This window comes from Loxodonta africana, chromosome 6 (assembly GCF_030014295.1).
Source record: "Loxodonta africana isolate mLoxAfr1 chromosome 6, mLoxAfr1.hap2, whole genome shotgun sequence".
NCBI classification, from domain to species: domain Eukaryota; kingdom Metazoa; phylum Chordata; class Mammalia; order Proboscidea; family Elephantidae; genus Loxodonta; species Loxodonta africana.
In genome coordinates this window covers 77,527,634-77,552,223 of record NC_087347.1, presented here as the reverse complement: position 1 = coordinate 77,552,223, position 24,590 = coordinate 77,527,634, and the positions used below count along the sequence as shown (strand labels likewise).

Genomic DNA, 24,590 nt, shown 5'->3' with positions numbered 1-24,590 from the left:
ACACTTTACAGGGATGAATTTTACAGCATATAAATTATATCTCAATCAAAAAAAAAAAACTGGTAGACAGAATGAGTTTTCCTCCTTCATGACCTTGTTCATGCTTATGTCCATGTCTTGTGCTTATGAAGCCCGCCCTGTCTCTGTCTGTCTGTCTACATCTAAGACAACCAACCAGGTCTGTCTTTAACCTCACTCTCATCCATACTGATCTCTCTGGGAACCACATACTTTATCACCTATTATATTCCCAGTGGGTCCTAATCTTCAAGGTTCAGTTAAAGTCAACTCCCTAGCTATAATCTTCTCTGATCCTCTGCAAGTAGTAGGCCTACCACAGTGTTCACAATAGTTTGATTGTGGCATTCATCCTTTTCTACCTTATATTATAGCCAGCGATTGCTGAATAAAGTAACAGGATATTATCTCATCCACATTTGTAAACAGGAGATAAAAAGTTATGCCTAATCCATACGGCTTTTGTATGATTAAAATGAGTTAATGTGTACAGAGAGCACTTAGCATAGTAGCTGGCATATGGTAAGAATATTATACATTGGGCTATTTTTATTGTCCAAGAACAACTTTGGTACAATTTTTTAAAAATCATTAGAGACATGTACTTCTATGAGAATTCATTGGAAAATATCTAGAACATCAAGAATCCTTTGCATACTTACCCTAGTTTGGGATTCACAACAATTGCAGCTGGTTGATCTAGTTCGGTGGAAATCAGCCACTTTCTGTACCTTCCATCAAGCTTAGCCACCTCGATCCGTTTTGTTCTGGCATCTGACCAGTAAATATGCCTGAATTTAGAGAGACAAAGTTAAATAATGGAAAAGGCTAGACTGGCCACTTCTTGGGAAAAGATTTGAAGATGAGGTTATTTAGGTTGAAAATTCTAACCGACAAGACAGCTACTAGGATACCTGTGATCTGACACAGTGCCCCTCTCTCAGGAATGCCCCAATCTCTTCAGCCAAGGGGGCATCTGTGGAAGGTTACACGTGGAAGAGTGAGGGATGGAGGGGGCTCCGGCCTTATCAGCCAAAGCTGCTGAATAAGCAGTCAGGACTCACATCAGTATTATTACGAGGCATATGCTTCCAGGGAGAAGTCATTAAGACACCTATGGGCTGGCGCTTTAATTCTGATTGCTCCCATAAGTCTGTTTCCTCCTTAACAAAGAGCCATACCAATCAGGAATCTGGAATCAGCTCCAAGAATCAGTGGAAATAGTCTTTCTAAAAGACAATCTCAGCAAGGCCATCCTATTCTTATTTACACCCCTTAAAGCTGCAGGTCTCAGTATTTACAAACAGAAAAAAAATCCAGAAGTTTCTTTATTCAATAATTCATTCAGGATGAGAATGAGGTAAAACTTCAAACAAGAAGATAGACCTGCCATTGCTTGGCTGGCTTTCAGAAGGAAGTGTTAAAGCTGAGCATTTCAACTTCCTGACTCTAATAACAATTCTCTGAAGCTTTATTTCCTGTCTGAAGACACTGAAATGAGCCTCCTTTTGACCTAAAGGCACAGTGGGGATGTAATTAACTTCTTCAGAGACGCTCAAATCTTTCAGAAACACTAGACAAGTTTGTGAAAAGGTGAAAATTAATTTATATTGCAAATGACTCTTCATTCTCCAGGAGGGCAGTGAGTCCCTGAACTTTCCCTCTCAAACATTTTTCTATTATTCGTTCATTTTCAAGAGCACAGGGGTTTCTATGAACGCTTGAGCTCTGATTCTAACTTAATCACATCCCTACAAATGTCACTTCACTACAAGTCTCCTCCTTGAAGAAGAAGCTTAATAACCTCTCCACATCAGTTTGCCATGTCATGCATCTACCTGATGATGATACTATTTAAGGTTCCTACTTAAGGGTCATCCAAATGTATGGCTGTGATCCCTGGGATTCTAGAAGTTTGTAAAGTGCAGGAACCCACAACTCTGTTAACTCAAATCCAAAGATTAAATAGGAAGGTCGAATTTCCAATCAGTTCAGTCTACAAAGCCTGATTAAAACACAAGATGTGCATTAATCATTTCCAAAATAACTACCATATAGAGAAATATTCCATCTCAACTGCTTCGTTGAGAATTGTGTCTCATTTCTTCATCTAATAAACTATGCTACCATAGTGACCTTCAGTCTATCCCATCTGAATTTAGAGACCATCTCAAGAATAGATTTGACGCATTGAACACTAGTCACCAAAGACCAGACGAGTTGTGGAATGACATCAAGGACATCATCCATGAAGAAAGCAAGAGGTCACTGAAACGACAGGAAAGAAAGAAAAGACCAAGATGGATGTCAGAGGAGACTCTGAAACTTGCTCTTGAGTGTCGAGCAGCTAAAGCAAAAAGAATTGATGAAGTAAAAGAACTGAACAGAAGATTTCAAAGGGCGTCTCGAGAAGACAAAGTATTATAATGGCACGTGCAAAGAGCTGGAAATGGAAAACCAAAAGGGAAGAACACGCTCGGCGTTTCTCAAGCTGAAAGAACTGAAGAAAAAATTCAAGCCTCGAGTTGCAATAGTGAAGGATTCTATGGGGAAAATATTATACGACGCAGGAAGCATCAAAAGAAGATGGAAGGAATACACAGGGTCATTATACCAAAAACAATTAGTCGATATTCAACCATTTCAAGAGGTGGCATATAATCAGGAACCAATGGTACTGAAGGAAGAAGTCCAAGCTGCTCTGAAGGCATTGGTGAAAAAGAAGGCTCCAGGAATTGATGGAATATCAATTGGGATGTTTCAACAAACAAATGCGGAACTGGAGGTGCTCACTCGTCTATGCCAAGAAATATGGAAGACAGCTTCCTGGCCAACTGACTGGAAGAGATCCATATTTAGGCCTATTCCCAAGAAAGTTGATCCAACCAAATGTGGAAATTATAGAAAAATATCGTTAATATCACACCCAAGCAAAATTTTGCTGAAGATCATTCAAAAACGGCTGCAGCAGTATATTGACAGGGATCTGCCAGAAATTCAGGCTGGTTTCAGAAGAGGACGTGGAACCAGGGATATCATTGCTGATGTCAGATGGATCCTAGCTGAAAGCAGAGAATACCAGAAGGATGTTTACCTGTGTTTTATTGACTATGCAAAGGCATCCGACTGTGTGATCACAACAAACTATGGATAACACTGTGAAGAATGGGAATTCCAGAACACTTAATTGTGCTCATGAGGAACCTGTACATAGATCAAGAGGCCTTTGTTCGGACAGAACAAGGGGATACTGATTGGTTTAAAGTCAGGAAAAGTGTGTGTCAGGGTTGTATTCTTTCACCATACCCATTCAATCTGTATGCTGAACAAATAATCCGAGAAGCTGGACTCTATGAAGAAGAACGGAGCATCAGGATTGGAGGAAGACTCATTAATAACCTGCGTTATGCAGATGACACAACCTTGCTTGCTGAAAGCAAAGAGGACTTGAAGCACTTACTAATGAAGATCAAAGACCACAGCCTTCAGTATGGATTACACCTCAACATAAAGAAAACAAAAATCCTCACAGCTGGACCAATGAACAGCATTATGATAAACGGAGAAAAGATTGAAGTTGTCAAAGATTTCATTTTACTTGGATCCACAATCAACAGCCACGGAAGCAGCAGTCAGGAAATCAAAAGACGCATTGCCTTGGGCAAATCTGCTGCAAAGGACCTTTTCAAAGTGTTAAAGAGCAAAGATGTCACCCTGAAGACTAAGGTGAACCTGACCCAAGCCATGGTATTTTCAATCGCATCATATGCATCTGAAAGCTGGACAATGAATAAGGAAGACAGAAGAAGAGCTGACGTCTTTGAATTGTGGTGTTGGCGAAGAATATTGAACACACCATGGACTGCCAAAAGAACAAACAAATCTGTCTTGGAAGAAGTGCGGCCAGAATGCTCCTTAGAGGCAAGGATGGCGAGACTGTGTCTTACATACTTTGGACATGTTGTCAGGAGGGATCAGTCCCTGGAGAAGGACATCGTGCTTGGTAGAGTACAGGATCAGCGGAAAAGAGGAAGACCCTCAACGAGGTGGATTGACACAGTGGCTGCAACAATGAGCTCAAGCATAACAATGATTGTAAGGATGGCACAGGACCAGGCAGTGTTTCGTTCTGTTGTGCATAGAGTCGCTATGAGTTGGAACCGACTCGACGGCACCTAACAACAACACCATAGTGAAAACTGATTTTGGAATCCAGAACTCTGTAAGAATGCTCTCCTAGATAGACTATAGAATCTTGACTTTGGTGATTTCTCAAACTTTTCCATGGCACACATACAATATAGGAAATGATAATGTTTATATGACACACTGGAGTAAACAGAGCTGGTTGCTGGAGCTAGAGCCAGCCTGGGCATCACTCAGCTGCACCAGGGGCTGCATGTATGCACATCTGGACCCAGCTGTAACACGGACAGCAGCAGGGAGCTCTGGCAAGGAAAACACAAATAGGCAAGAGAGTGGCAAATTTACCTTCCAACCCAGTCCACTGCCAATCCATCTGGCTGCACTATGTATTTCAGGTTCAGGTCAACTGCCTGCACAGGATTATTGCTACCGGATTCAAAGTTGGGGATATAGGCACATTTGATAGAACCGAAATTAGAGCCCTCCCCTAGCACGGAGTAATACACGACACCTGCAGAGGCAAGACACATGGGTCAGTTTCATACTAAGAATATCTGCTAAGGGAGGAACAGGTGAGTACTGTTCATTATTGACAGCTCCACATTTTTAAAAAAAGTACAGTCCCTTAAATTACAAATAATTCAGTTACACTGATATGATAAAATCCTTTTATGCTATAAATGCTTCAACTGATAACTTACTGATATTTACTTAATTGCTTCAATTTGAGGGTAATTCATTAAAATATATTTCAGCCAAGAGCCTATTCACTCTCATTAGGATCATATGCTAGTTTCAAGCTCTAGTTTGAGCTGAATATATACACAAACAAGGGCCAAGCTGTGGAGAGCCATGAAGGAGCCACGTAAATGAGAAGTCCAATTTATTTACAGACGAAAGGATAGTAGAAGGCTATTTAAGGTATATGCTGAGAACCTGCTGGTTTTCTAGGTAAACACCATTCTTAAAAAGCTTGTTGTATTGCATAGTGAAGTTAAAAATATAACAATAATAAATCTTACATTTGGTATAGTTCGTGACAGTTTGCAAAGCATTTTCACATCTGTTATCATATTCAATCTTCAAAGCAACCTCAAAGGTAGGCCAGCAGAACCACATTACTACATTTACTTTATAGATTTAAAAAAATGAGAGCTATAGAATTGTTTAAGGTCATAAAGCTAGTAGATGAGTTTAACCGACATAGAAGGCGTATTTTTTTTTTTTTTTTTTAACTCCGGCTCCATAGATCATCACCCCTACACCTTGCAGAGCCATGAGAGACTCCACAATAGGAGTCATCCATTTTTTCACTTATCCAACTAAATTTCTAGAGCACCCACCCTGTACACTATCCTAGATGCCGGGCAAGGTGCTAGGCACATAGAGATAAGTTAGATTCAATCTCTGCATCCAAAGAGCAAATGGGAAGAAAACTATGTGCACATGTAGTTATAACCCAATATAACACATGCTTTAGGAAGAGTGAGTATAAAATACCACAGGCTTATGTGTGAGTAATCACGGAACTCTGCCAGAAGGAATGACAGCAGGTAACATTTGAGCTGAGCTGGAGTAGGAATTTTACAAGTGTACAATGGTAGGGAAAAACAGCATCTATATAAGCAAACATTGAAGTACATGGAGAGGTGAGGTGGTATTGTAAGGATAATCCCCAGAGATGGGAGAGAAGGTTTGGCAAGAAGTCAAGAAAGGTTAGCTGGTATCGAAGGCCAAAAGGTGTCAGGTGCAAGCAGGATAGATAGAGCTTCCTCTTCCAGTCATGCAACAGAATTCATCTATCCCCAAAATTCAACACCTAAAAATTTAATTAATTCAGCGAATACCAACGACAGATGCCAAAGTTTATACTCACTGAGGCCTATGCCCTCGGGATCCCAATCATAGTCAATAGCTTGAATATGCTCCTCGTTGTCGAGATAATCTGAGAACTTCTCAGATGAAAGGTTATATTTTCGAATTCTGATGTTGTCAGGCAGTAGTAACAAAGGAGGATTACCTGTAAAAAAATGAAAAGCTGCTTTATCTTTCTGAATTCCACATCAACCTTTTTATATACAGTAAGATTTACGATGCATATCAGGTATCCATCCACAAACCCTTGCTTTAAAAACATAGGTTTTTAAAGGAATCTGACTATCCCTGCTAATCAGTTGAGCTGACTACCCAGCTGGGTTGCAAAATCAATGACCATGGACATTTTTATCTCTATTTCAGGTGGAAAGCTAACATATTGTTAGGTGTATTATCAATTCTTTAGTTCTTTATTAAGGAGGAGGTTTAGAGCAAGGCAAGATGGAAAAGGAATTTTTCCCCACTTCCTAACCCCTATATAATCTATATTTTCACTGATTTGATTTCTTTCTTCACTACCATTAAACAGACAAGATTTAGACATTCCATCTCACAGAAGAAATAGTGTTAGGAGCTCTACTAAAAAGCTACCAGAAAGTTCTCATTTCTTACTTTTTACTGACAGGTTTTTTAGCAGGTGATCAGCTCTATGACCCAATTTAGCTCCTAGCTAATGAAAAAAAAAAAAAAAGCTTATTCTTGATTTTTCCCTAAAGCAGCTATTTCATTGGTGACTCATCCCAAGATGCACAGTTTGGAATTTTGCTTTTAATTTACTTGAATAATGTCAATCGACTCCAATTTAAGTAAATTTTAATAGTTCATTTTACATATTCCCTCTATCTCAAATATTCTAATTTATTTCAGTCATGTCCTCCATTCAAAGATTTAAACATTTCTAATTTGCTGCTTAATTACCCGAACAACTGTTCAAATGCCTTTACCCTAGTTTTTATTAGTTTCAGAAATGTTTGGAGGGTAAAATATTTAAGCATGCTAGTCAAATATTTGCTTTAAGAACCCTATTTGTATGAAGAAATCGAACAACCATTTTAGCCATTGTACCCTTAATTTGCAAAACAAACCTGCTCTTTCCTTATCAAGTCCTTTACTCTAGCACAAACTCCAAATCTATAAGGTCTATACCCCTAAGTAGGGTTTTCCAATTTAGATCAGACCTCTGGAAATATTATACTTATGCTTCCTCTTGTCATTTCTATCTAGTACTGATTACTGCTTTATATCAGGTTTGATTCTCAGATACTGGAATTAGGTTAAAATATAGAACGATTGACTCCAGTCTGTCTGTGATCAGAAGTTCATGAACAACAACAATAAAAAAAAAAAAAAAAAAAACCAGGGTCAGGGGGAATCTGCCAACAGAGCATCCTTGATTTGTCCCAATTCAATATGACTGTTTTTGTGACACGTCTTGAATTACAGGGCCTTGAATCTTGATCTCCGTGCAGGTGGGAGCTAGATGGCTTCATTAATTTCCTTCTGCTGATAATCATTACACATGCAACCTTTGTTGTCACTGGAGCCTTTTAGAGGCTGACATCTTGTCCACTTTTTGAAATCTTTATCAAGGTTGGGCAAGGGGCTAAACCCATAATAATCAGTAACACCAGACTCTTATCATTTTAAATCTTAAATACTTGTTGTGGGATCGTAGTGATGGTTTTAAGCTAGCAGGTGATGTGAGAGGAGAAGAGACTGGATGGGTATTGGGAAAGAAGTAGCTAGTGAGTTAAAAACAAGGCTCTTAGGGACTGACGTTTATATTCTGCAATTTCATTACTCATTAGTATTTATTCCCCCAAAAGTCAATTAATCCCAATATGAAACCACCCTACCATCAGCTGCACATCGTTTTCCATAGGGGTCACCCATAGACTTGAATCCCTCCACACAGGCACATTCATAACTTCCTTTGGTGTTATGGCAGTCCTGGGCACAAGTCCCAAATTGCTCACATTCATTGATGTCTGAGGGAAAAAAAAAAAACATGCAATATTTGCTCCCACCCATTGCTTACAGACTCTGCTTCTGTTTAAATTCATATTCACGAAGAGGACTACGAAGAGTACAGATGAAAATGAGCAACAATATCCAACATAGCTGGAATACTTACTAAGTTTCAGACAGTGTTTCACATGCTTTTTTCATTTAATCTTCCAAAAATCCTCTATGAAGTATAGACTATTATTAAGCCCAAAGTTCCAAAGCTGGTAAGCAGCTTGAATCTGCTCCATAGGTGAGCAAAAATTTCCCCTGTAGTAAAGTAGCTGTCATTTTGTTGTTATTGCTTGACATCACTTCCCTTTTGCTCAGGCATGGGAATCACTGATTTGGATTTTCAATTGAGTTCTTAAAAAGCTTCAGCTCCCAAAAGAAATTTTACAACCATCTGAATATGACACATCATGAGTTAAAAACAGTAAATTAGAAGAAAACTAAAATCATACTCATCACTTACCATCTTAGTAAGTTACCTTCCGAGTCCATACTTTAGAACTAATTTGTCTGGCATAAGTAGCTATATAATAAATACATGCTGTTTGACTTAGAAAGTAAGACGTGTTTATTTTTCTTTTAAATTAGCTCACATGTTGATACTTTAGCAGCCATCTCACCAATGCCTTAATAATTCATATCAATTCCACATTTACTGGCCATGCACTTTGCTAGGCACTGGTAAGACAGCACGTGTATGTATACAGTGGGTGGGGAGGCGGGGAATCATTAAGGGAAATAAACGGTGATTTAATAAAAGGGAATGAGTGATGAATGTATACTGTACAAGGCTCTCCTAATAAGAACTGAAGGAAATATACTCTACCTTGACATAAGTTTCTGTTCAAAGTACTGGCTTTGTACCCAGGCCTACAAGTGCAGATAAATCCTCCTTCACTTAATTGGGTACAATTATGTTGACACAGATTTTCAGCACATGATCTTTGTTCTCCTAGATCTGAAAAACAAAATCCCAGCATTACAAATGAAAGGTATAAACTAGATCACTCACAAATGAGCAGTCAAGTGGTACATCAGGGGGAACACCAACCCATCACTAACTATTCTCTGGCCTGCCTATTATAGGATATTTTGATATGAGACCTCTGAATAAGCCTTTGTACAGGGTAGGGAGCCTCTAGATTGTCATTTCTGCTAATGGCCTGTTAGATCCTTGAGGCAATTTTTCCATTATACTCAGCACTGTCAGGCTCATCCACAGAGAATCCAATTCTGGGCTCTAGGACTATGCAGAAATGAGCACACAGTAACTTCTTGCAACTGTCATTACCGGTTCTACTACCTTGGATAATATTTACTAACCACAATGACTATCGTTTCCACTTCCTGAGTACCTGTTATGTGTCAGACACTGTACTGTTTAACTATTTAATCTTGCAACAAAATTGTGAAGTAATTACATATTTATAGATAAGGATACTAAGGGTTAGAGAAGTTAAATATTTGGCCCAAGATTACACAGCTAGAATATGGCACAGCAAGGATTCAAACCAGTTTTCTCTGAATGTAAAATCATGCAGTCTTTACTATTCCTCTGTATACTTTTTTTTTTTTTCCTCTGTATACTTTTAAGAGCTACATAAAGAACACTGATAACTGGTTAAGTAAAGTTACAAATAGGAGGAAATTATAGTTATAAGAGGTATACAGTTTGGAAACACTGACCAACTGTATCTATATCTCCAAGCTGGCCAGGATGCAGTAAATGCAAATAGTCATAAACTGTTATTAGAACCATAAATAGGCATACATGGAGAGGCATTCTGCATATATGGTTTCAATAGACTAAAAAAGTTTCAAAAAAAGAAAAATGACCACAAAATAAAGCTCAGTGACATTGAATAGAACGCTGTCCTTGGAGTTGATATGTATATGAAATGTATACATGTAAGCCTTATAATAAAATTCTAGTCTGAGTTCTTAACAACTACATATTGCTTAACAAGTCTATTCTTCTTGAATAAGTCTCAGTGTTTTGTGTCTTCCTAGGAATTTCTCCAGTCCAACTAGGTTGTCTGATTTGTTGTTCTGTAAGGTTGGTTGTGACCACTCTACACTGCTAAATAAATGTGATCAATTTTTATTAATTTGGGTAACCTCGAGTCAGATGGAAATCCTGGTGGCGTAGTGGTTAAGAGTTCAGCTGCTAACTTAAAATATCAGCAGCTCGAATCACCAGCCGCTCCTTGGAAATCCTATGGGTCGCTGTGAGTTGAAATTGACTCGATAGCAATGGGTTTGGTTTTGGTTTTTTGAGTCAGATACATAACCTTTCTGTGTCTCACTGTGTATAAACAAACTCTGTAATCTCCTCCAGCTCTAAAATCTATAATGTAAAGAGGGGTCCCAGCAGACAAAATGCTCCCTAGAATGGGTCATAGTCTCATAAAGCAAGAAGTCCTTAAACAAGAGCTGAAACCATGTAAAACTGTGCGGGTCTTCTTCAAATTTGATAACCTTTTTGCATTTATTTGCATTTCATTAGACCATTTTAATCCACATAAAAACTAGTTTCCCCAGATCCAGACATATAAAATCATTCTATTTTCCATTTTATGAAGAAGGAATAAGAACTACTAGACAGAGAAATAGCAATCCAGTCTATCTTTATAATCACATCAATAATATTTGCAACCTGAAGTTAACTTCTTTCTTTTAGAGCTCCCTAATGTTAGAAATAGTAATGTCTTTCAGGTTTTTAAATATTTTCTAAAAATCAGACATAGGTTTCAAGTGCCTCAGTGAGGAAGTGGGAGAGGAAGAGGAGGGAGGAAGAGGATGAGGAAAGGGGGAAGGAGGAGGAAAAGGAAGAGAAAGGAAAGTTAAAAAAATGGCAAATACGTTACAGCTGGTATTTTAAAGAAGGATTTTATGCCTCAGCCAAAATATCTGCCACAGCAGTAAGACTGAATTCCACACGATATATCCACTTAGCGTCTGAAAAACGATGCTGCCCGCATACCCGAAGTCATGTCTGTGCTTCTTACTTTCTTTACGTAAACGCTTTTTAAGCCTTTTAACTGACACAGACAACTAAAAAGGAAAGCAACATTTGACCCAAACTCCTGGAACAGTTCATATCAGTCTCTGGACATCAGAACTAGAATCTGCCATCCAGCTTTGTGAATTCCCCCCATGTTCGTGCTTTTTAAATATTTCATTAAGTCACTTCATTACGTCGAAAACGCCAATGCTGTGTGACCACAACCAACTTCCTTATGCTCTCAGAGCTTGGTTTTATAAAATGGAAATATAAACAGCTACCTAGTAGAGCAAATTAGATAGCGTATGTAAAAGTACTTCATAAGCTATCTAGGACTATAAAGGTGTGAATTATTAGCATGTCATTCCAACCTTTCCACCACAATACTGATACAGAACTATCTTTCAGTTGTGTTCATCACCCTTTCCCTACACAAAGCCTGCCCTCTACTTAAATAAAAATAAATGTTCCTTCCAGGGTTCCCTACAGCATTCCTATCTTTATCATCTACCCCTGATTGACATCTAAAGCCACATGCCAAAGGTACCGCATGTATTAGCATAAGATGAAAAAATGCACAGAGTAATAAGGAAAATATTTGGCTACAAGGTGCTTAGAAGCATCTAATGAACTAGTATGAGGATGTGCTCTGGATACAGGTAGAGCAGAGTTCATATCCTGACTTCACCAATTAAGGTTAGGAGGTCTAGGGCAATTTACATAACCTTTAAGAGGGTGCTAAGGGGTAATTATACCTGACTCATAGGACTGATTGATGAAATGAAATAACCAATGTAGAGTGTTTAGCCCAGGGTCTAGTACACCTTCTCACTTAACAACTATCTCATCATCTGACATTTCACATTTATGACAATTTTATGAAAAATCTACTCTCCGGCTATTTCGGACATTAACAGCATATGTCTGGCAATAAAGAATGCCAAGGTGCAAGGCAAGAGTAATGCTGACTTTGACGGTCAAGGTTATGTGTCATCTTGGCTGGGCCATGATTCCCAGTGGTTTGGCAGTTGTGTAATGATGTAACTTGGAAGTTATATAATGATGTAACTTGGAAGTTATATGATGTAGTCATCCTCCACTTTGTGATCTGATGTGGCCATCCTCTACCTTTGCATAATCCTGATTTTATATAACAACCTGGTCTTTGAAGCCTAACCATGTCGATAAGTGAGGAGAGGGTATATAGACTAAGTACTCCTTAACAGGTAGCTACAGTGTGAATGAAATCCCTGGGTAGTGGAGGTTGGAGGTTTGAGTTCACCCAGAGGCACCTAGGAAGAAAGGCCTGGTGATTTACTTCTGAAAAATCAGTCACTAAAAATCTTAGGGAGCACAGTTCTACTTTGACACACATGGGATCACCATGAGCTGGAGCAAACTCAAACAGCGATAGGCTGATGAAGTTCAGAGATAATTGCGTGGTTATCATCTCCTTTATTGTTATTGCACACTTGAATTAGGTAAACATGAGTTACTACAATGACATATAAAAATGAGTATTTACTTACTGCAACCCATTTCATCAAAATGGTCACCACAGTCATCGACATTATCACATACATAGTTCTGTGGGATGCAGTGTCCACTGCCACACTTAAATTCATCTTCTGTACAAGGTCTAGGAGTCGGAGCCCTACCTATAATTTAAGGACAAATTAAAGTCAGAAGTTTTTCTTCTGTGAAACAAGATGCCTCCCCCAGTGGCAGAAACAGGTATTGTTCACCGGATCAACCCCTGCCTCCCTACATTTCCCAGTATCCTTTGCAGTTAGTTTGGGATCATGAGACTAGTTCTGGCCAATTGACTGTGCCACTTCTATACTAAGCAATAAAAGCCCATATGCCTCTTACCCTGCTATGGCAACCTTAGAAATATATATTCCAGATGGCATAGTTACAAGATAGAGGAGGGCTGTGCAACCTACACTGGCCTTTATGAGCCAGACTAAGTCTTCATTACGTTATGCTGCTAAGATTTGAAATTTTTTGGTTGCAGCAGCTAGCATTCATTACCCTGAATAAAAAAAAGAATGGGAACAGAAGTAGCATAGTTCCATAATAAAAGCATACAATATTTGCCAGTGGCTTAACAACTGAGAGGCAAGCGATGAGGAAAGTGATATTGGAGGTAAGAAGGATGGAGATGCATGTTATGCGATGACAAAGCATTTCATAAAGCTGTCACCTCTGAAAAATTGGAAGACAGACCACGTGTTTACTGAACTTGTAGATCTAGAGAAAAGAGGTTAGAAAATAGAATGTTAGTAATGTGCACTGGTTGCCATTCCCTGAGTTTGGCAAGGCAGATAAGAATGAGATAAGCTCAGCTAAGAACTGGTTGATTTATAAGCAGAAAAGAAAGAATATAAAGTCTAGAAATTTGCAATATGGGAAAAACCAACCGCTTCTAGATAATAATTCTTAATTTTAAAAAGGTTTTGAGTGGCAAAGACCCAGTAAAACGTCTCAGTTGTGTAAAACGACTGCCTATGTATTTTTCTAGATAGCTTGAATATAATTGACAATCAGTCGAAACACGGGTGCATCGGGGCGAAGAAACAAAACAGATTCAAGAGCTATGGGAAGAATAAAAGCTTTCTGCTTCCCTTTTCCACTCTCTGCTTTGACCAAATCCCACAAATGTCTTGGTCCACAAAAAAAAAATGCAATATTAGTGGGCAAAAGGGAGAGGTACTCCAGTTAAAAAAAAAAAAAAAAAGCTTTATTTCCAGTTTTACATCCTTTTGTGTTGTGCCTCGAATAAACACTGCAACAATCTTTTAGCCACAGGTTCATCTCTGTCAAAAAATAAAATAAATAGGTACAAATGTTGCAATGGAGTCAAAGTCCTCATTGACACACAGCCCCCACTCGAATGGAAGCTGGTAGTGAGTCAAGGTACAGAATCCTAAGGCCGCACAATACAAGGAACATAAAATGGAAAAATTAGACATTTCTGTAAAGGTTCCCAGATAATACCATTTGAGGAAAAAAGAAAAGCAATTGCAACCCGGGCAAATAAGTTTCTTTACTGGCTTTTCTGCAGGTATATTAAATTGCCTAAAATATCGATCAGTTCTCTCCTTCAATGGATAGATTTTAAGACATTCCAAAAGTAAAGAAAATTCACAAATTTTTTGGTATCTAAAATATTAAATGCAGCCAGTTTGAAATTTCTACCTTAAACTAGATAGATTTCAAATGCATTTTCATCTGAAAGAAGGATATTGGGTAAGCTCTGTTAACACCAGTGCTGCCTTATCGGACACGATCTTTTCAGTTGGGTGCTGAGAAGGAATGGTGTCATTGACATCCTTAGATTGGCAATTAGGTCGGAGACTGCCCAAGTGCATTTTTGAAAATAAGTAAACCACTAATTTGTGAAGTAGCAATGAATCCAAGAAGAAAAGTCATACCAATATCTCATGTTTGCTTTTTCAATGTTTAAACAAAGACTAAAAAACGAAGGGGCTCAAATGAGACAGATATAAGTGGGCAGTGGTGGGGTTGCATCTGAGAAATTCATGTGCTTATATGGTCTTGTAAACAAATTTCTATCAGCACACAGAGATCTGTAGCCATAGGTCCAACTTCTCCATAGAAATAACTGAAATCCAAAAGGTACATTTTGTGAACTGCAGACAATTTGGGGCCCTTAGCTTTATCTTCTCCCTTTTGATTTTTGCTTACACTGCTCCTCCCTCTCATCAGTTCCATCTCCACAGTCATCCACATGGTTGCACAGCTTGTGTCTGTAAATACATCGATTGTTGTCACAACGGAAACGGGATGGTGAGTCACAGGGAACATTAACTGAAAGGAAAGATAGAAAAATGAAATAACAAGTTAAGTGTAGAACATGAGTGTCAATATCTGAAAGGCTCCCGTACCAACATGTTTATTTTATTCATTCATTCATTCATTGAATCAATCAATCAACAAATTCATCTTAAGTAGCTATTACACACTATGACACTGTGCTAGGCACAAGGTACAACGGGGCACAAGAAAGACACAGTCCCTGTCCTCATGGAATTTCATTCTAGCAGAAAAAAGATACTACAGATTAACCATTCAATTATAACTGAGATAAGAACCACAGAGGAGATGTGCTATGAAAGCATCTACTGAGGAAATCTGGTATAGATTGGGGTGGGAGGGTGGTCAGAGAGGTTTCCTATGGGCAGGTTCTGAGTTAGGAAGGAGCATGGCAGGTATTGAACTTGAACAAAGGTCCCTGTGGCTGCAGAACAGAGTGAAGAGGACACGGGTGGCCATTAGGGTAGAGAAGCCAGCAGGATATCCGTACATGGGATTTTATCTGAATGGCCAGGAGGCTACTGTTTGGTTCCTCTAACTGTAGTCATTGAATCTCTAAAGTATGAAGTCTTTCCCTTAAAGTTTTGTGTTATGGTGGGCTTTCCTTCCCCCTCACCTCTTACATTTATCGAACTCTCAGAGTTAGACCTCTAGCTGTTGGTAGAAGCCAGGTACAGGGGACAAGGTCCCTTATGCATGTACTGGGAATTTGGTAAAGTAAACATACATGTGTGTTCTTATACATGAAGAACTTGGGCCCTGTTCGATTTTCCTTTTGCCTTTGCACTACACCCAAGGATCAAAAGGATAGATTTGTAATCAGGTTACTTGGAGAAAAAAGTCAGATCCAAGAGCTTGTTCTTAGAAGTATTATAAGTAAAAGTATTGCAAGAATTATTTACTATGAAAGGCAAGTGCAACATTATAAAACAGTGTTGGCCATTGTTTAATGAGGTGATGTCCCTGCTTCACCCAAGTTTTATTTCACCCGCGATGGGCAACAACTTGGAAGCAACTTCAAAAGGATTCCTTCACAGAATGTTATATATGCCTAAAATATTTTTCAAGATTCAGCAAGTTAAAAACAAAACACAGTTTCTAACAAGTAAAGAGGTAGGAAGAAAAATGTTGTAAGGAAAGAGTCCAATCTCTGACTAAAAATTAGTGATAAATCTAGGAAAGGAGAAGGAAGAGATGATGTGAACTTCAGAAGCAAATGGCAGCAGAGTCAGACTGGGAACTCAGTTCTGGCAGAAATACTGCTGGGGCATCCTGTCCTGCACTGAGGGCTTTTACTTACACAAAATTCTTAAACTTTAGCTTGTACCAGAATTAGTCAAAGGGCTTGTTAATGCACAGACAGCTGGGCCCCACCACCAGAGATTCTGATTCGGCAGGTCTGGAGTGGGGTCCACCAATTTATATTTGTAACAAGTGCCCAGCAGATCCTGGTATCCCTAGTCCAGGGACTCTACTTTTGAAAGCCACTGTTCTAGCAAACAAATTCATTCTATTTTCAACCAGGAGACTAAACTAAATCAGCTAAGGAGTTTTTTTAAAAACTAGATATGCCCAGGCCCTATCCTTGGAAATCCTGGTTCATTAGGTATAGGCTTAGGGTGAGGCCAGGACATGTGATTTTTCAACCCTCCTTCCCCAGGGTGACTCTGATGTGTGCCCCAATTGAGATTCACCAGTTAAAAAAAAAAAAAGTGTACATGTGCCTCACACGACACGAGGGAATTAGGTGATCTTGAATCATGATGTTAAAGGCAAGTAACTTTACAGATTAGGTAGGAGGAAGTGCCTCAATGGGCACCAAAAGTAGGATGCAGCAGGTGAGTGGGCCCCCCACACTCAGACTTCAATCACAGCAGGTCTATTTATTGTGCTTCGAAGTAAGGTTTCTTTTAAAGAAATTACTTTCTAATGCCATGAAATATTCAAAACCATGGACGTTTGCCAAACTTTCTCATATTACTTGGCAGGAAGGCCGAGTGAAATCACACCAGTGCTGATCATGTGTCACACTCCTCAGAAACTGTACAATAACTATACCACATGCTGCATGTAACACTGAGATTTTGCCAGACAACACCATTCTCATACACTCCATTTTTCTCCCTCTTACTGCACAGGTGAAGTTCTTCATCGGAACCATCGCCACAGTCATCTTCACCATCACATTTCCAAATTAGCTGGGTACAAACATGGTTTTTACATTCGAACATAGTAGCTGGACAGTATGCACCATTGGGAAAGCGGGTAGCTGTCAATAGGGAGGAGACATTCAAATTATTAGAAAAACTTACTAGTTTTGAAAAGCCATCGTGTTATTTTTCCATTAGCTCTTCCCACTATAGCCTGCTTTTCTTTATTCACCAGATGTACTGTGGCCTTAAACTGTCTGGGCTTCTGATGGGTTATTTCTTAAGGACAGTTATCTAAGCCCAGTTGGGTTTCACAAGCATCACAATTTCAATGACATGAATCAATCATCTGGTGGGTAGCACTGGACTTTTTTCTCCATAGGTGAGTTTAACTCCTCCACCGTGTCAGGACTGGCTTTATCCAACACACATTTATCTAGTCTCTTTGAAACTTATGACATGGCAGTAACATCATTAATAATAGCCATCACAGATCATCCTAACAATTAATATTTATTCACCGATTCATGAAGGCTAAAATGTGAATGATCACACTGGCTTTATACTTCTAATGACATTTTATATTACATCAAGCAATTCAGATACTCTTGAATATTATAAATTCAGTATGTTCTAACACTCAAATTCTTTATACTAGTTCATTCATTGCTCAAGTATTCTTTTCCTACCTGCAATGTTTTTATACACTGATTTGTATAGTAGGTCATAATATATAAATACTGTCATTAGCACAGATTACTTAACACATTCTCTACTGGAAATACTGTTAGAGAAATGCACTTGAATGGCTCCTGTGTAATATATAGATATGGAAACTTGGACCCTAGGTGAAGTGATATTATCAGTGGAAGCAGAATAAAAAATCTCAATGGCCTTCTAATCTAAGAAGTGGTGGCTGATGGAAGAGGTGGGGTCTGAACTTTCATATTCATACATTTTGAGTCAACATTACCACAGGTATCTAGAGACTTACGACAAGTGGCTTCATCAGAGACATCGAGACAGTCAGCAATTCCGTCACATTTCATTTGTTCAGGAACACAATGTCCACTCCCACACTGAAAATATCCAGGATGGCAGGTCTTCAGTTCTGAAGAGAAAAGATTGCCATTCCCAAAATTTGTGGTTAACAAATGAATAAACTTTCAAAACTCATCCCTTCTCCATTCAAGATATGGAGCTGGAAGTACCTTTGCCCCTCTGTTAAATAATCCCCAGCTTTTAGGCTTTTCCTCATAAATCAGAATTCTCAAACCGCAATGCATTTTCTCACACTGAACACTTGATCGGTGAAGGGCTATAAAAATTATGCAAGTTTTAAAATTCCTATTGCAGCATTCTGACCTCTACACCAGGAGCTACAGTCATATATTCCTTAGGCTGTATCCTGTAGAATAGTAGGAAGACCAATGTTTTTGTTTACAAGGCTAATGAAGATTAAAGTTAACCTGACATTCAAATTAAAATAGAATATTTTAAATTCTTTGCAATTTCCACATGTTATCATTGATCTAGACTACTATAAGACTGAAGTATGGAAAATACAGAGTAGAAAGTATTGTGTTAGGCTAAAGTTTATATGTTACATGAATTACACAAAAATCATTTCACTCTATAAAACCTTATAAACACTAATTTGAAGCCTCTTAAAAAATCCTGCAGTTACCACAGTCTCGCTCATCTGAGTTGTCCCCACAGTCATTGTCATGGTCACAAATCCATCGAGAAGGAATGCAGCGCTGATTGTCACATCGAAACTCACTCTCTGTGCACTCCCGGGGGACTGAAAAGGAAAGTCATGTGGCCATCAGTGGGCATCAGGACTCACACACAAGAAACAGACTAAAGTGGCCTCAGTACCCAAAGCCCTCCTTTGTCCCACATTCCAGAGGTCCACTTGGGCAGATTGTCCATCCTCCAAAAATAAACCTACTTCAAGTCTATAAAGTCCAAAGGTGACTTAATCTTATGATTATAATTCCTTATTTCATGAAACTCTAGGTAACCTCTTACGGAATTCAACATAAATCTTTATAAACAATAAAACATCCATTGATATTTGCAGGTATAATCAACATCCTGATTTTTTCAGCTGCCTGTGGGAAATGGTGAGCACCTCTTACTTTGTAAAGGTAACTGAAGTTAGATTGTATTTCATATTGGTCACTTCAAAATTCATACAAGTCAATGATATAAGACCACAGTGGGGCCTCATTAAAGTTGTTTTCAAAATATATCCAATTACTCAGGACTGACCAACTAATTTGATATGACTCAGGCCTTTGGCTTCCTTTTCTTAACCTCCCTGCCCAAACCTTGTAGTCAGCACCTTCGCATGGTGTAAAGAACTGAAATGTGGCCTATTAGCTAGCCCTTGTTGTTTTTGGTAGCTGCCATCAAGTCACGGAGACCCCATGCACTGCTCAATCCTACATCATCCCAGTGACAGTTGTGGATCAGACCGTTGTGTTCCATAGGGTTTTCAATGGCTGATTTTCAGAAGTAGATTATTAGGCCTTTCTTCCTAGTCCACTAAAACCTGTTCAGCATCATAGCATCACACAAGCCTCTGCTGACAGATGGGTGATGGCTGCACGTGCAGGGCATTGGCCAAGAATTGAACTTCAGTCTCCTGCAGGGAAGGTGAGAATTCTACCACAGAACCACTATTGCCCCTAGGTAACCATTAAACCCAAAAACCTAGCGCCGTCGAGTCGATCCCAACTCATAGCGATCCTATAGGACAGAGTAGAACTGCCCCACAGAGTTTCCAAGGAGCACCTGGGGGGTTCGAACTGCTGACCCCTTTGTTAGCAGCTGTAGCACTTAACCACTACCCCACCAGGGTTTCCATAAGGATAACAGGACCCTGAAAACTCACCACAGTTTTCCTCATCTGAGTGATCTCCACAGTCGTTTTCACCGTCGCATCTCCAGCGAAGAGGGATGCAGTGGTGATTATTACAGCGGAAATCCCCCAAAGGATCGCACGTCATCTCCTCTGCAAAGCACATTTATTGCAAAGACTTCATTAGCCAACGGCCAAGAAAGGCACAAAACCAGCTTCCTTGTGACAAAGTCAGGGAACCATGCTACCGTATTTTGAAGCTGCTAGAGAAATGCCAGCAACGTTCACTGTCAATATTCCTCTTTTATCTAACCTGAACCTATTCTACTGCTTGAAATTACATCTGTTCCCTTTTACAGAAAACGTTCAAAAACCTAGTTGGCATCTGGCTTATAATTTGAAACAAAGACCTGGTAAAGAAGGCTAAAATGATACCACCAGCAAATAGGACATTTCTATCACAGTGTCTTCAGTCAATGAGACTCCTCAGTGTTATTATTAAAACAACCTGTCATCTTCCTTACCTCTGTTATTGGAAATAACACCCAACACACACACATACACACACGGACACGGACACAGATACACACACACACACACAAATTAGATTGTATGCCTTGTTGTTGTTGATTGTTGTCGAGTCAGTTCTGACTCATGGTGACCTTGTGTATGCAGAGTAGCACTGCTCCATAGGGTTTTCAAGGCTGTGATCCTTTGAAAACAGATCACCAGGCCTGTCTCCCTAGGTGCCGCTGGGTGGGTTCGAACTGCCAGCCTTTCGGACAGTAGTTGAGCACTTAACCATTTGCACCACCCAAGGACTCTGAAAACATGCCTAATCTTGATGAATTCCATTAAGTCATTTGGTCTTTTGTTCATAGGTTCTTTCCAAGTTGTCACAGTAGCTATAGCTGCCCAATAAATGATATGGAAAATCAGAGAGACATTCAGAATATGGAAATTCCCAATAAAAAATGGTTTGATTTGGAAATTCTCCTTTTTTGAAGATAGATACCAATTCTTTTCTCCCCCTTCTTCCACATATTTCAATCTATAATATTACCAAAAATGATTCCACAAGTTTCCATAATTTTGTTTCTTCCCCAATTATAGCATCCTTTGGAATAACCTTGTAACATGCTATAAAAATGTAACATGTTATCAGAAGAATCAGCTGATGGCCCTTTTTCAGAGGTGAACAGAGGGGCATGGGAAACCCACTCTCATCTCCTACCACTGGCTCTCAACACTACAGTTTTCTTGACACTACAGCATCTCCAGTCCCAGGCACTTCCCCCATTCCCCTGGGCCCCCCTTACCACAGCCTTCTTCATCACTGTTGTCCCTGCAGTCATCAAAACCATTGCACATGGTCCACTTTGGGACGCAGCGGTAGTTCGTTTTACAGCTGAAATCCGTATGGTTGTCGCAGCGATATGCAGGCCCCACTGCAAAAGAAGGAGGCAGCAAAGTCAGAACTGAAATCTCAGCCCTGCTCCAAAACTGCACAACTAGATACTTTTCCACTGTCACATTAAGGAAGTGTAACAATTACCACAGCACCAACTAAATTGACTCTGGCAACATGTATCTGGTTTAGGTTGATCTTTTCACTAAGCCAAACCAAACCCACTACCATCAAGTTGATTCCAACTAATAGCGACCCCATAGTTTCCAAGGTTGTCAATCTCTATGGAAGCCAACTGCCACAGCTTTCTCCCTCGGAGCCGCTGGTGGTTTCAAACTGCCGAACTTTTGGTTAGCAGTCAGTCACTTTAACAACTGCGGCACCAGGGCTCCATGATCTGTTCACCAAAAGCAGAAAAACAGTTTCCTAAGTTTTCTCACTAACTCAACAGCACTCACTTATGTTGCCATTAAATAGCTATACAACCATTCACTTAACTTGAGCCTCAGTTTTCTCCTTCATAAAACAGGAGTTGGTAAAACCCACCTTCCCGAACACAGTGATTCTATTAGGCTCATATATACAAAACATAAGTTCTTATCATATTCTGCGTGGCTAGACATCCACTGAATCAAGAGAAGGTATCAGCACGGTATACAGCCACATTTTGCCTTGCAATGCCAGAGGGGGAGTCCCAGGGGCCTGAAGCAGGGGGCTCCACAGCCTCTCTTTGTTTCTCTGCTCCTGGCCCTCCCACAGGAACTTACTGCATTCCTGGATGGGCTCATCTGAATAGTCTCCACAGTCATTGTCATAATCACACTTCCAGGACTGAGGGATGCAGCGGCCATTACTACACCTAAACTGGCCCGGCAGGCAGGTCCTGGTGGTACAGTGGGAACTGTCTTCATCTGAGTTATCCAAGCAGTCGTTCTCAGAATCACACTGCCAGGATTCTGGGATGCAACGTTTGTTGGCACACTGCCATTCATTGGGTGCACACCAGTGATTCTCTGCAAGCAGGGAGATTTACTTGGTTATCAGCTCAGGAGGCATCAAGAACAAGAGCTTCTTAATTTACATCAAACAATCCTGGAGAACTGAATCATAATTTCTTTTTAGAAATCAACTACAATCAATCAACTACCTGGGAAGTTATTCCTTTGACTATTACTGTCTCCCAAATTCTTAAATATCTTTCTCTTGGAAGCAGAATTAGGACATAAAGATTCAATCACAGATGGCCTGGGAAATCCACCTTCTGTTGGACAATGGTTTTAAACTGTGTTTGTTGCTGCTGTTATTTGCCTTTTTATGGAAACATAAATAAATATTACAACTGAGAGTCCTTGTTTCAACTGGGGGCAGGGAATTCTCATTCTACCCTCGATGTTAGCTCTCCAAAAGGATTCTATCCACCTGGTGATGGGCTACTGATACAGACATCTTACTACCTATCTCAACCATCTGCCTTGTTGTCCTAAGGACTTTGACCAGCTTTTGGTTTATGACATTCAATAAATGCCCGCAGAATCCCATCTGTATTCAATTAACTAGAGAAGTGGGCAAAACAGGCATAAAGCAATCAAACATACCACAAAGAATACGGTCTTCATCAGACCCATCAGGGCAGTCTTGGTGAGCATTGCATAAAAAGTGTGAGCTGGTACAATTGCCATCACTGCACTGGAACTGTCCCAAACGACAGTAGCGCTGTGGGCAAAGGGCCGGTTCATCAGAGCCATCCGCACAGTCTCTCTGTCCGTCACATTTCCACCAGATAGGAATGCACCTGCAGAGAAAATACAGCACTTCTCTAACAAAGGTGGATAAAGGAGGAGATAACAGATATCTGGACAGAAGGTGTAACACTGAATTTTGAGTCGGGGAATGCATGAATTCTCTGATGGCGCCAGAAGAGGATCGATCAAACCTAGGATACTGTCGCCTATTTTCAGAGAAAACATAACCACATGAGATAGAACAGGTTTTTTAAGATCCAAGTACATGCTAAGAATATAATTTGGGTGTGATGAATACATTCCTATCATAACAAACACTGGAGTATGTGTTTTGGGCTGTAGCTCCAGTAGCAGGGTAATATAAAAAGACATTCATTGGGAAGCTGGAAGGTACTAACATTTTTTGAGCAGCTAGTTCCTGACAGGTGCTTTGCTAGATTCTTAATCTAAAATATCTAATCTAATCAGCAAAATAATGTGCCCCTGAATCTTAAATGCTATGATTAAAGCCACTTTCTGGCTCTGTTCCCTTAGTCATAAATGGCATGTGGCCATAACAAAGGGAAATAATCAGAGGTCATGTTTCACAGCAAGCACAAATGATCAAAAATGAAGTTGAATGTATCCCTGGATTCTATGCCATGCCATAGTTAACCAAAAAGCTGGGTCAGTATACGTGTGGAAAAGACAGTGAGAGTCTATCACTCTTAATGGCTACTTTTCAGTACAAACTCTGCCCCTGACATTTACAAAAATTTATTGTGAATAAGAAATACATAGTTAACTTATTTTCTACAGATATAAATACTTACATATGTAGGCAAACAGTTTGATTAACAAATTCCCTGTATTCATGGAGGGAATTATCTGACGTTGGAGCCTTGTACTCTTAGTGAATTCAAAATGAATTATCTTAAATCTTGGATGGTTAGAAAACCCACCATACCCTGGAGCCTTGAAGTTCAGTGTGTATCCAAGGGATGGAGGGGTGCTGAGGAGAGGAAGAGAAAGGCTTACTTTTCACTGTCATCACATAAGAACTGGGTGCTGGAGCACATGGGTAGGCAGTGGGTGGTCCCACCCAGACGGAGGGTCACGAAGTAGTCTGGACATTCGCAGGTGAATCCTTGGCCTCCCGCTTTGATGAGGCAGAGATGAGAACAGCCACCATTGTTGACACCACAAGGATTGTCCACTAGTGAAAAAGGAGAGAAATATACGTTCATTTGCTTAAGTAGAGTATCAAGCCACAGACTAGCTGATTACTCGCTCACCTTGACTTTAAATTCATTATCTTAGTTCAAAAATTGGACAGATGATGTGAGCAACACTGTGTTTTAAGAACTCATTTTTGTGCTACCAGAAGTGAGGCATAGAAAATGGTACTTTGGGCTAGAAAAAAGTCCTAGGAGAGCAGGTGGAAAACTTAGCTCATATCCAGAAACTAAGGGAAAGTTTTCCTTTCCAGCAGACACTTTCATTCTAAAGATATGAGCAACAGAAGTTTGGACAAGAATGATAT

At 39.7% G+C, this 24,590-nt stretch overlaps 1 protein-coding gene across 1 annotated transcript in view; it reads right to left on the bottom strand.

Annotated features, from left to right (window-relative positions):
- Positions 1-24,590, bottom strand: part of LRP2 (LDL receptor related protein 2) — a 155,622-nt gene that overhangs the window by 18,414 nt on the left and 112,618 nt on the right. Inside the window, exons 54-68 of the mRNA XM_064287447.1 lie at positions 24,086-24,263; positions 22,922-23,118; positions 22,094-22,339; positions 21,238-21,366; positions 19,952-20,071; positions 18,737-18,853; positions 18,044-18,160; positions 17,031-17,168; positions 14,771-14,893; positions 12,589-12,717; positions 8,882-9,013; positions 7,896-8,027; positions 6,041-6,184; positions 4,510-4,675; positions 681-809 (exon numbers count right to left, since the gene is read on the bottom strand). Of these exons, the coding sequence (XP_064143517.1) occupies positions 681-809; positions 4,510-4,675; positions 6,041-6,184; positions 7,896-8,027; positions 8,882-9,013; positions 12,589-12,717; positions 14,771-14,893; positions 17,031-17,168; positions 18,044-18,160; positions 18,737-18,853; positions 19,952-20,071; positions 21,238-21,366; positions 22,094-22,339; positions 22,922-23,118; positions 24,086-24,263 (2,197 nt within the window). The remainder of the gene's footprint in view (positions 1-680; positions 810-4,509; positions 4,676-6,040; positions 6,185-7,895; positions 8,028-8,881; positions 9,014-12,588; positions 12,718-14,770; positions 14,894-17,030; positions 17,169-18,043; positions 18,161-18,736; positions 18,854-19,951; positions 20,072-21,237; positions 21,367-22,093; positions 22,340-22,921; positions 23,119-24,085; positions 24,264-24,590) is intronic.